The sequence below is a fragment of the Balaenoptera ricei genome, chromosome 1 (genome assembly GCF_028023285.1).
Source record: "Balaenoptera ricei isolate mBalRic1 chromosome 1, mBalRic1.hap2, whole genome shotgun sequence".
NCBI lineage: Eukaryota > Metazoa > Chordata > Mammalia > Artiodactyla > Balaenopteridae > Balaenoptera > Balaenoptera ricei.
In genome coordinates, this window is record NC_082639.1 from 143399032 (window position 1) to 143412545 (window position 13514).

The 13514-nt window shown below is 34.9% G+C and overlaps 1 protein-coding gene across 1 annotated transcript in view; it reads left to right on the forward strand.

Annotated features, from left to right (window-relative positions):
- The window catches only part of XPR1 (xenotropic and polytropic retrovirus receptor 1), a 195376-nt gene extending 183231 nt beyond the window's left edge, over positions 1–12145 (forward strand). Inside the window, exons 13-15 of the mRNA XM_059937461.1 lie at positions 2439–2578; positions 8645–8866; positions 11508–12145. Coding sequence (XP_059793444.1) covers positions 2439–2578; positions 8645–8866; positions 11508–11568 — 423 coding nt within the window. The 3' untranslated portion in view covers positions 11569–12145. The remainder of the gene's footprint in view (positions 1–2438; positions 2579–8644; positions 8867–11507) is intronic.
- Positions 12146–13514: the final 1369 nt, after the last annotated feature.

Here is a 13514-nt window from a genome sequence, read left to right on the forward strand (position 1 = left end):
TCATATATATATATATATATATATATATATATATATATATATATATATATATGAATAAAAGGATGAGAGAGGCTGAGTTAAAAAGTCAAAAGGCCAAGAGTATCTTTACTCAGATATTGAAAGAAATTAAACAATGAACTGGGAATCCTTATAAGTGAATTCTAATCCCAGCTGTCTCACTAACTAGCTGTATAACTTCAGGCAACCAGACTACAGTGTATTCTTTTCTATAAGGTAGGGTGTTATACTAGATTATCTCTTGATCCTTTCCCAGTCCTAAAATTCTGTGATGTGTGGAGGAGATTATAAATTGGGTCACTAATACTTTATACTATGTCAGAATGTCACCAGTACCTCAAAATTGCACTTTGAAAATGCGTGAATGTGTAATATTTAATTGGTGATTAGGGAAGGCTGTTTTCAAGTGTGAGGATTAAAAATAAATGATAGGAGAGTGAATATGAAGAATAGTATATTAGGGTAACTTTGTATAAACAAATGAAGGCAGAAAAGGAGATGTTTACTGACAGTGATTTTTTTTTTTTTTAACATAAGCTGTAGCGATAATCCCAATGTGCGAATTTAGAATGTATGACCAAGATACTAGATATATCTTTATAAGTCTCATTTGAAAAGAAAATCAAAAAAAGTAATAGTAAGCACAAGTCAGACAGCAGACATGCATTCAAGTAAAGATGGCCTTTTGTGTTCACCAAATGTATGTGCCTTATTGCTCTTTGAACTGTTCTTGCCTTACTGAGAGAGATAATACATTTATTTCTTATTACAATGGTTGCTTTGATGAACTGTTTATATCTTTATATAAATATTCATTCCTCCGTTTAAATAGTTCTAACTTTTTGATTTCTATGTAATAAAACTAGTTAATAGAATCAGTTTTTTTGTTATTATATATTTTCATGACCCTAGAAAATAAAGTATATGCTTTTGTACATTATGCTTTGCAAACGTATAAGAAAAATGTTCTAGGGGATCACCATACCCCTTTCAATTTTAAAAAGGCAAATATTGGAATAAAATTTATTCTTCTTAAAAAGGGAAGAAGCTATTTGCTGAGTCCAGTGGTACTTCATTTAAAAATTAACACAGCTATATGTACCTTAAAATCAGTTCCTCGGCATTAACAATGCATACTATTGAGCACCATACCCAAGTCCAGGAAGCATTTTTGTTATCTCCATATTAAAACTTAACTTTTCTGCGTCTCTAGACCTCAAGTTAAGTGTATTCCTCCCAAAAGACCTTCAATTTTTGGTAACATCAGCTCCCACATCAGTGAAATGTGGATCCACTTGACTGGCTCTTAAAGACACATGAAATTGCAGCTCTTCACTGAGAGGCCTAATAATGAGTTCACTGCATGTGGATTTATCCAAACATTACATTATCGCTCTATTGGATTGATGGGGGAGGGAACAGGGAGATATGTTAATGTGTTAAAAATCTTCATAAAATTCATCATAGTAAGCAATGGATAATGTCTAAAATTGATTAATCAAGATATAGCAATATACACACATTATTTAGAAATGTGGAAGATAAATAATAGAAGAAATAGCTACAAATTTTGAAAATGTTTGTCTCTAGAGAATGGGACAAGAAGGGGACTGCTATTTCTTTTGTTTAATAGGCTTCTGACATGACTAGTATTCCTTTGTTAAATTTTTTTAAATAAAATAAGTGCTATGGCTTAATACATATCAGTTCTGGTTCCCATAAGATGTCGTAACCTTTAAATACATATTTTTAAAGAGCTAGATATCCAGAGATTAATAGTGAGAAAATCCGTGAATTACAGTTCTGGTCTATTGGCAGTTTGTTTACTTAAGACTTTTGTGTAGGTAAGCGTGGACTCTCAAATACTGGGTACTAGTACCTGGAAAGATTAGCTGAGTGCTGTCTTCCTCATGTGAAAATGGAACATTCCTTAAATTTAACTATGTATGTGAAATCCAAGCTTAATTTTATTTACTGACGTCAAAAAGCAAGGCAAAATTTTTTCAGATGGAGGGTAAAGCAATTTGAGAATAAAAGTGCAAATAACAGGGTTAATAAATCTGCTAATATTTTCTAATAGTAACTATTGAGTCATTAGTGTGTCACATACATATTAGAGTATAATTTCAATCAGATCAAGGATTTCATCTGGTTTGTATTTCTGGGGTCTAGAAGAGAGCCTGGTATACATTATGGGAATGAAGTTTATTTGTTAAATGATTACTGAAATTCAGTAAAACTTCATTTTAAATATTGTACCATTTAAGAAAAAAAAACTAAATTGGTGAAATCTTTCTAAAATATAAAACTCTTTAACCTGTGCTTGTCAGTAGGATATGTGACTCTTGTTACTGTGCTAGGTGTACTTATTTGTAAGAAACATGATGGTAAGTGTACTCAATTTGCTTATTATTCCTCAGGCCTATTATTACTGTGCCATCATAGAGGATGTGATCCTGCGCTTTGCTTGGACTATCCAAATCTCAATTACCTCCATGACTTTGTTGCCTCATTCTGGGGACATCATTGCTACTGTCTTTGCTCCCCTTGAGGTTTTCCGGTAAGCAAACTACTGAAAAGTTTATCGAAGATTGTTTTTACCTAAGAAGTTGCTCAATACTTATAAATCAGAATTTATTAAAACTTATACTTGAAAAGCTTAAATTTTCCAACTTTTCTCAGACTTCTCATCAGCCTCAGAGTTGGAAAATCCTGGTTGAAGGACTAAGAGATTAATTCTTACAAAGTTAAAGTAACTGCTGATGATGACTTAGAAGCTTTTTTAGAATTGGGCTCCATTTGAACATCCAAATGGCTAATGAACATACGAAAAGGTTCTTAACATGCTTAGTCACCAGGGAAATACAAATTAAACCTACATTTGGGATATAGCTACTCACCTATGAGGGCTAAAATGAAAAATACAGACACACCAAGTATTGATGAGCATGTAGAACAATGGGAACAATTGGAATTCTCATACACTGCAGGTAGGAGGAAACTAGTACAACAGCCACTTTGGAAAACTCTTTGTCAGTATCTACCAAAGCTGTGCATGAACACCTGGGTATATAGTAAACAGGAGTGCTAACCTAAGGCCACCAAGACCCACATACAAGAATGTTCACAATAATACTATTTATAACAGACCAAAATGGAGACTACCCAAGTGCCCAGCAATATAGAGTGGATAGATAAATTGTGGTATTTGCACACATGCAAATCTATCCAGTAATGAGAACAAAAGACTAAATAACAACATGAATGAATCTTACAAAGCAAAATATTGAGCAAAAGAAGTTAGACACAAGAGTATGTCCCTGTATGATTCCAAATTTATAAAGTTCAAAAGCAGGCTAAACTCATCTATGGTATTAGAAGTCAAAATAGTATTTGCCCTTGTGGGACAGTGACTGGAAGTGGCACCAGGAGAACCTCCTTGGGTCGGGGGTGGAGTAATGTTCTGTTTTTTGATCTGTGTGCTGGTTACACGATGGGTTCACTATGTTAAAATTCATCATGCTGTGCCCGTCAGATTTGTTCACTTCTCTGAATGTGTGTTATACTTAATAAAAGCTTTTTAAATCAAAAAAAAAAAAAAGGAAAGAAAGAATTGGGCTCCATTGGAAGGGTCATGAGTGGAAATAAGGAGGTAAAAAGTCAGAACAGGAATTAGAATTAAAATCTTTTGAGAATCATTTTTTGCAATTTAGCAGTCTGGGTTATTCAGCCCAGCCTTCTCAGTGGAAACAATAAAAATACCAGATAAAATGTTTTTTTAATCTTCCTAAAAACATTAGTGATCTGACAAGATAGCCCAAACGCTAAGTGAAGGCAGATATCCCAGGATAAGCAGAACACTAAAGCCAATTTTGCACTAAAGAAATTTGCCAGACCTAGAGACTTTGAGATTCATTTGTGATAGCCAATTCAAATTTGTATGCACCTAATAACATAGCTTGAAAATATGTAAAGCAAAAGTTGACACTGCTAAAAAGTAAAAGTAGATAAATTTACAATTTTAGAGAAAGATTTTAACATACTTTTCTCAGTAATAAACAAGTAGTCAATTAACCAACTTGACCTAATTGACATATTTAGAGGACTGCATACAACAAGTACTAAATACAAATGCTACACATGGAACATTTACCAAAATTAACCATATTCTGGTCTGTAAAGGAAGTCTTAACAAACTTCAGAGGAGTAAAATCACAAAAAGATATCTGAAAATTCACAAATGTTTAGAAATTAAGCAGCACATGTATAAATAACCCATGACTGAAGTTGAAATTGCAATGAAAATTTTAAAATATTTCGAATAGAATGAAATTGAAAATGTAACAAAAGAAAAGGTGAAATATAGCTAAAGCCATGCTTAGAGGGAAGTGTATAGCCTTAAATGTACATATTAGAAAAGTATACAGCTCAAGATACTAGAAAAAAGATTTAAATAGCAAATCAAACCTCAAAAAAAGTAGAAGGAAGAAAATATAAAGAACAGAAATTAATGGAATAGAAAACAGACAGAGAAAATTAACAAAGCTAGTTAGTTCTTTTAAAAGACTAATAAAATTGTTAAAATGTCTAAATAATACTGATCGAGGAAAAAAGGAAAGAAGGCACAAATTACAAATATCAAAAATCCTAAAGATGTTTTTTAAAAGAGCATGACAATATTATGAGCAACTTTGTGCCAATAAATTTAGAAATTTAAGTGAAGTGAACAAATTCCTCAAAAAAGCACAATTTACCAAAACCAATAAAGAGGAAATAAAAAATCTGATAGGTTTATATGTAGTAAAGAAATTAAATCCATATTAAAATTCTTCCTACAAAGAAAACTGCAGGGAATTCTTCCACATATATGAGGAGGAAATATTATCAGTTTTACACAAAACTCTTTTAGGGAAATGAGACAATGAAAGGAACACCTCCCAGTTCATTTTGTGCAGCCAGTATGACTTTGATGTCTGAACCTACAAGGATATTTCTCATGTCCAGGGATGCAAAAATCCTAAACAAAATATTGGGTGATGAATCCAACAATATATAAAAAGGATAATACATCACAACCAAGTTAGGTTCATTCCCAGAATGTAAGATGTAATATTCAAAAATCATTTAACATTTAAAAATCAATCTGTGTAACTCACCACATTAATGAATAAAGGGGAAAACAACCCTCAACAAATATAGAAAATGCCATTGAGAAAAGTCAATACCTGTTTATGAAAAAAATAAACACTACAAAAAAAATAAACAAGATCATATTTAATGGTAAAATACTGTAAGTTCTCCCTTGAGATCAGGAATGAGATAAGTATGCGTGCTGTCACCACTTCTGTCTAACATCATACTGCAGGTATAGCTAGTGCAATAAGGAGAGAAAAAGCATACGGATTAGAAAGGAAGAAATAAAACTATGATCATTCATTGGTGACATGACTGTATATGCAGAAAATTCAAAAGAATTTACAAATAAGCTATTAGAATTAATGTAGCTTTGTCCCTGAGTATAAGGTTGACATAAATTAATGTTCTAAAAAACTCACGAACAACTAGAAAATGAAATTTTAAAAAAACATACCGTTTTGAATAACCCTGCAATGTATCAAATACCTAAAGGAATAAATTTAATGAAAGATGTATGTATGTGAAAATTGACAAGCCAGTTCTAGAATTTATATGGTAACAGTAAGGATCAAGAATATCCAAGACTATCCTGAAAAAAACGAAGTAAAGGACTTATACTCTCAAATATCAAAACCTATTATATAACTACCATAATTAAGACAGTGTCTGACGAGACAAAGAAGAGACAAATAGGCCACTGCAATAGAATAGGGAGTCCAGAAACAGATCCACACATTCATTGACACTACCTGATTTATGACAAAGGTGGCTATATAACAGTGGAGAAAAAAAGGTTCTTTAATAAATGATACTGAGTCAACTGGATATCCATATGGACGAAAAAATAAATCTCAACTTCCACTGCATAATGTATGCAAAATCAATTCCAGGTGGATTGCAGAGCTAAAAATGAAAGGTAAATCAATAAACTCTCTAGAAGATAACATAGGGGGACCATAAAGGCAGCTTTAAGTATACGGTAATTTTTTATTTCTTGTTTCTGAGTGATAATTACACATTATGATCACTTTATAATAATTAACCAACCTGCACACTTAAAATTTGCACACTTTTATATATTTATGTTGTGCTTTAGTTAAAATGCTTATTTAAAAAAAAAAAAAAGGCAGCCCAAAAGAAAGGATTATCTTTAAAGAAATGGCTGTTAGATTGACAGCTGACTTCTCAACAGTAACAATGAAAGTCAGAAGTCATTAAAATGGTATCTTAAGTGTGCTGAACAAAAATAACTGCCTACCTAGAACTCTTTACCCAGTAAAAATATCTTTCACAAATGAAGATGAAATAAAGATATTTTTAGACAGGTGTATAGCTTTCCTCCGAGTCAGGATGGACACATATATCAGGATGGCCTGATAAAATAAGATTGAATCTGGAAACAGTATACTTGTTGCTGTCAGTGCTCTCTCCAAACCATTTGTCAACCCTCCTTCCCCTCTTCACTTTCTCAGATGTCTAGGTTTGGGACCTGAAATTCTCCATCACCAATAACGCCTCCCCCCAAATACTTCTTTCTCTTTCATGTATTGCTGCTTTATACATTAAAAAAAAATTTTTTTCTAGTAAAAAGAGGGAGCTCAATTACTTTTTTATTCTTGATTTTTTTCTCTTTAATAAATTATCTGCTTAATAATAGAATCAGATGTTCTATCACCCATTTAAAGCAAAAGCAAAAAATCTCCTTTGAATCTTCCTTCCTCCAACTACTGCCCATTTTTCTGCTCTCCTTTACAGCAAAACTCTTCAAGAGATGTCTGTACTTGCTGTCTCTGCTCTCTGACTCCTCCCTCATTCTCCCTTTAATTCAACTCAAGTCTTCTTTTCCCAATACTCAAACTAAATTGCTTTTGTTAATAATCAATAATAATAATAGCAAACACTTACGTATTGCTTTCTATGTACCTGGCACTGTTCTAAGCCCTTTACATGTATTAACTTAGTGAATCCTCACAACAGTCTTGTGAGATAGGTACTGTTACTGTCTCGTTTTACTAATGAAGCATAGGTTAAGTAAATCATCCAAGGTTATTACACCTAGTAAGTGGCAGCATCCATGATTTGAATCTAGACAGTCTCCCAGGATCTGTACTCTTAGATCATACTGCCTCTTTATCCTCTTTATCTAAATCCAGTGGTTAGTTCTCTGTACTTATCTTACTTTACCTCTCAGCAAAGCACTTTCTTCACTTGATTTCTCAGAAACTACACTCTTCTGTCTCACTATCTATTCCGTCTCAGTTCCTTTACTGGTTCTTCTTCCTCTTCCCAAATTGTAAATATTGGAGTGCTCCAGGGCTTAATCCTCTTTAATCTTCTCTCCTCCACTTATATTATTCCTAAGCCCATGACTTGAAATACTGTTCTTATGCTGTCTATAGTCCTAGACTCTCTTGAACTGCAAACTCATGTCCATGTAGCTACTGAATTTTCCTCTTGGATATCTAATGGCTCTGGCCTAATAGGAACAACCCAGATCTCTAGTAAATGGTGTCACCATTCAATGAGAACAAAAACCTGAGACCACTCACATCCCATGTCAGTAAGTCCTGTCGGCTTCATCTTCATAAATAAATCCCTAGTCTGTCTGCTTCTCATCACCTCTGTTATCCTCAGCTGTATCTAAGTCTCCATCATCTCTTTCCTGGACTACTGCAGCAGCTTCTAATTGGTCTTCCTTCAGGTGTTCTGGTCTTCCTTTGATCTGTTCACAGTTCAGCAGATAGAATGATCTTTTTAAAACAAATCACATCATTCTCCAGCTCAGAACTCTCCTTGTTTTCTATCACACTTAAAAATCTAAACTCTTTACTATGGCTTATAAGGCCCTCTGTGGATCAGGCCCCTTTCTTTTCTACCTCTCCATCTTCATCTGCCATTTTAACCTTCCTGTTCCTCTCCAGCCCCACTGACCTTGCTGTTGTTTTAACACACCAAAGTCCTGTCCAGCTTGGGAGCTTTTGTACTTGCTGTTTCCTCTGCCTGGGATACTTTTCTGTAGGATTTTACCTGACTTGCTCTCTTGCTAGATGCCATCTCTTCAAAGAAACACGTTCTATACCCTTGCCCTGCTTTATTTTCTTCAGAGCACTTACCGTTAGCTAATTGTTTACTTGTTTATTATCTGTCTCTGTCATTAGAAATTACACTTATACAGGCAGAGGCTTTGTCTCATTCAGTGCCTTCTCCTGTCATATTGTAGGCATTCAATAAATATTTGTTCAATAAAGGGAAAGAATGAGCACTCTGAAACTTCACATTCCATGAGTCCCTTTCCTTTGCCTACTCCTTTCTTGTCCCCTTCCCCCACCACCACCACACCATCTTTCTATTTCATTTTAGTATTCTAGTCCTTAATTCCTTTTTTTGTTTCCATGAGTGGAAACTTGTTATACTGGAAGGTCTACAGGTGATAGTAGTAGTATGTTCAAATTTTATAAGTAATTTGCCTATTCTACCCCATTTTGCTAAGGCGATTTGTGTGGAACTTCTTCCGCCTGGAGAATGAACATCTGAATAACTGTGGTGAATTCCGTGCTGTGAGGGACATCTCTGTGGCCCCTCTGAATGCAGATGATCAGACGCTTCTAGAGCAGATGATGGACCAGGATGATGGGGTACGAAACCGCCAGAAGAATCGGCCATGGAAGTACAGCCAGAGCATATCCCTGCGCCGGCCTCGCCTCGCTTCTCAGTATGTATAGCTTCCACTTCTGTGAGATGAATTCCCTTCAGGTTTTAGTACTGGATAACGTTTAAGTTAAGAAGCTATCAGGTTGAACCAGGTGAAATTGCTGGCGTTCAACCATCTCTCACCACAAAAACCAGCAATAACAGCAGTTCCATATGATCCAACCTTTATATAGAATGTCTTAATGAACACATAGTGTAAAATGTCATTAATATGTTAATTAATACATTAATTAATGCTTACTAATTTGGCATTAAAAGTACACTGGGGAAAATTTGTTGGAAAATAATTTACTTAACTCTTCAGTGTATCTTGTATAAAAATCATTTCCAAGTTATAAACTTTAGGAATCCTAGTTCTGCCACTTGCCATCTATGTCATCTTGGCCAAATCACTTAATTTCTCTGTATTATCCCTCATTTCTCAATTGGGATTAATATGGTCCTGCTCATAGGGTGGCTGGTTAGATTAAATTTGTTATGACATGGGATTTAGACCAGTTTCCTCACAGAAAGAGCTCGATAAGTGTAAGCTATTATTATTTTTACTTTTTTACTAAATACCTACAACAGTATTTTTATCAGTCATTTACTTTGTATATTCCTAAAAGTAACAATAAATGTAGGGTATATTGTGGCTGCATTTGAAATTTAGAGACAGTGGATAGCACAGTGAATTGGAGTGAAGGAGGAGACAGGTTGAGCATGAGCAGTTTTCTAAAGGATAAGGGAGTGTTTGAATAGGCTAGAGGCACAGTAACGACATGAAGGTGGAAATGAGGGGCAGAAAGAAAAGCCATGTGACTAAAACTAGTAACAAATAGTAAGAAAATTTAGCTGAATAAATGAAGTATGATTGTAAAATGCTGAAAAGTACAAGCTTGATCTTGTAAGCAGGAAGGAGTCACAGAATTTTTTCATAGAATGACATTATGAAAGTAATATTTTCCTAAGTTTTAATGGCACTGTGCAACATATAATGGGAAAGGGAAAACTCAAGGCCAGCTCAACTAAAAGACCATTGGTATTCTTAAGTATGGAACATTAAAGACTTGAATTAGGATGCTTACAATAGGACTAAAAAGAAAATAAGGAAACATTTTAAAGGAAGTAAAAAAAAAAAATAGGAGGTGGTAATAACCCACAGGGGCACAGAGTAGAAATTGCCTGAGCTTTAGATAGAATTTAGAAGTTCTCTGAAGAGGAGAAGGTAGAGAAAAGAAAAGCAGAGCAAGGAACTGAGTCTTAGGGAACAAACACAGGCAAGGGAAAAAAAGAACCAACAAAAGGGGCAGGAAAGGAATGGTCAGGGAGGTCAGCAGGAAGAACATCAAAACAAAGCATGATATTATTATATATAGCAGGAAGCAGAGTTTGAAGAAGCAAGAGGAGGGGATGTGGCGGCTGGTGGAGTCAGCAAGATAAGGGCCATAAAGGGCTAGAAGGCAGTGCTGTGGGTGGTCGTCTCGTTGAGCTCCTAAATTGGAAAGTCTAATCCTTGTTAGTTACCAGCAGAGGGCAAGCTAAACATACACTCTTTTTGCTTCAGAAACAAGGAAGCTCTTTGGCAATAGATCTTTATGTTCAATTTCAGGTGTTCAGTGGAAGAATGCTGGGATACTAGATTGCCACCAGAGGAAGACATTTAGAACAATGGAGCAGGTTATATGTAACGGAGAGAGCAGGGAATCTAAAATAAGAAGATCTGAGATTGAGTACTGACTTTGTGACTCATGGAACCTTTAGCACATCCTTAACCTTTTGAATGTCTGTTTCCACCTCTGTCGAGTAATAATAATAATATCCACTTCACCTCATGGGGCTTGTGAGTTGCAGAACATTTTGACATTATCTAATCCCATTTTTCATCCCATGCAGGAATGTCTTTTACAGCATCCTGAATAGTTGGTCATCTTATGCTGATTGACAGTCATCAGTGATAGTGAAGTTTATAACTATACGAGGCACCTGCTTTTATTGTTGGATAGTTATTGTGGTAGATAGCTTATGTTGAAATATGCTTCACTATAATTTCAACCAGTTGATCGTGATTGGGCTTTCTAACATAACTTAGTTTTCTGCCTCTTCTATGTATACTTTGTTAACTGTTTGAAGACAACTGTCATGTCTCTCCTTAGGTCGTATCACCTGCTGGCCAACTCTCCTGGTTTTTCATGTGTACCTCAAATGATTCTTCTATCATCCTCATCGTAATTCCTTATATTTGTTTAATGCTTTACTGATGTTTTTTATATCCATTTTCTCACTTGATATTCATACTGTCACCATGAGGTGAAAGCGGTATTTTGTAAAATAGGTATTATTATTCCTGCTTTACAGAGATGAAAATTGTCACTCAAAGAGGTTAAAGAGATACATCATAAAATCAAAGTCCCTCCATTGCACATGACCTGGCATTGTTTTTGTTTCCTTCCTCTGGTTGCAATCTAGTTTCTTAGTGTTTTTCCAGTAATACCTGCAATTGAATACGAAACTACAGGAACAGTCCATCTGGTATCCAACAGTGTATGGTGCCTGTGCCTGGTATTTTTAATGGTAGTAAGATTGGAAATGTACCTAATACTTTGGATGTGTTTGTATTTTAGTAACAGACTAAGTATTTTTTTTCCTCTTATTACCGCTAGATCCAAGGCTCGTGACACTAAGGTATTGATAGAAGACACAGATGATGAAGCTAACACTTGAATCCTCTGAAGTCTAGATTAACATCCTTGGTTTTCCTACTCTACAGTTCTTTCCTCGACCAACGCAACCTCTAGTACCTTTCCAGCCGAAAACAGGAGAAGACATATAACACATTTTCCGAGCTCTTCCAGATCGGATCCTATGGACTCCAAACAAGCTCACTGTGTTTCTTTTCTTTTCTTCTGGTTTAATTTTCATTTTCTACTTTTAAAACAAATATTTACTTCATTTTGCCAATCGGAGGACATTTTAAGAAACAAAAACATAGTATCTTATGGATTGTTTACAATCACAAGGACACAGATACCTGTCAGGATGAAGAACAAGCATTGCAAGGACCCTCTGATGGGACGGTACCGAGATATCTCGGCTTCCGCTTGGCCCGGTTTTGACTGGTTGAAACCGGACATTGGTTTTTAAATTTTCTGTCTGTTTATGTGGAGAATTTTTTCCTTTCCTTCATACCCAGCGCAAAAGCACTGGCCGCACTTGCAGGGAAAGTGCAACTTCGAGCAGTACCTTCATTCACGAAGCTACTTTTTAATTTGATGTAACTTTTCTTATTTTGGGAGGGTTGCTGGGTGGGTGGGAAATATGATGTATTTGTTACATATGGTTTTCTCATTATTTATGAAACTTAACCATAAAAGAATGATACAACTCCTGTACAATGAAGGTGATAACAGTGAAAGAAGACAGGGGAAACTAATGTTGGACAGCATTTATGAGGGTTTAGTCCACAATACCTCTTTCATGAGACAACTTGCACCAGTTTGACTTTTTCTTTCCTTTCTTTTTAATTTTAAGCCAAAGTTTTATTACTCATTTTTTAAGTTGCTGCTGCTTTAGAATCCTGAGCATGTCTCTCATAACAAAGCATCCACACACTTCCACACAACCAGTTGAAATTTCTTTAAGAGCTCTGATACTTTTTTCTTTAAAGGAACAGATGTGGAATACATTTGCCCATATTCCAACCATAACAACTGAAGTTATGCCTTATTAAGCTTCAGCATGTAGGGTAATTGAAGCACAGCCTTTACTAACTCAGAATTAGAAGACAGAGCTATTTCAGAGACTCTCTGCACCCTCATTGGATAGTTTTTCTTCTGGGCCCTCTTACTTTAGCCAGAATTTGATCAAATTAAAAGTCTGTCTTGGGGAAACCATGCTTTTGAGAGCATAGAACAAATTATCCTTCCTCTTTTACATTACAGTGATAAAACAGACCTTGGCAGCCATTTCTCCCAGCAGTTTTAAAGGATGAACATTGGATTTCCTGCCCCTCCTATGATAGAAAAACTGCTTTTAAAATTTGGGGGGCTTAAACTTGGTTATACACAAAAAGTATTTCTTAGAAATTTCAGACTATCATGGTCTGTACATAATGCTCATTTTCACTTCTTTGTCTAATTTCTTTCCTCTTTCCTAAGTCATCCAGATAAGCCCAAAAGCCATAAGGGATTTTACTTTCTTGAATGTGGGTGGCATTAAATTTAGTATTATCACTTACTTAGTATTAAAAACATATGGTTACTACCCCTTAGTATACCCTTTTGTCATCAGCTCCTCTCCCATGTATCACAAGTCTTTACTCATCCCTGTCGTAATTCCAGTAGATTAATTAAAGTTCCTGTTACTACCAAAATTCTTCCAATTAACTGACAAATAGTTTCTTTTTAAAGGAGGTTTTTTTTTCATCTTTATTCTGACAAGTTCCCAAAATCTGTTCCCTTCCTGAATCGAGATTTTTTTTTTTTTTCTGAAAAAATCATAAAACTTTGTGGCCTTTATTGCTTTTTTTGTTTTGCCAAGCATGTTCCTTGGCCCAAAACTGAAGAAGAGAAGTTTAATTTTGGGTTTTTTTTTTTTTTTAGTTTAAATAAATTGAATCATTTATAATAATCAGTGGTAACAATTTAGTGACCCTTAATAGTTTAAAGGTT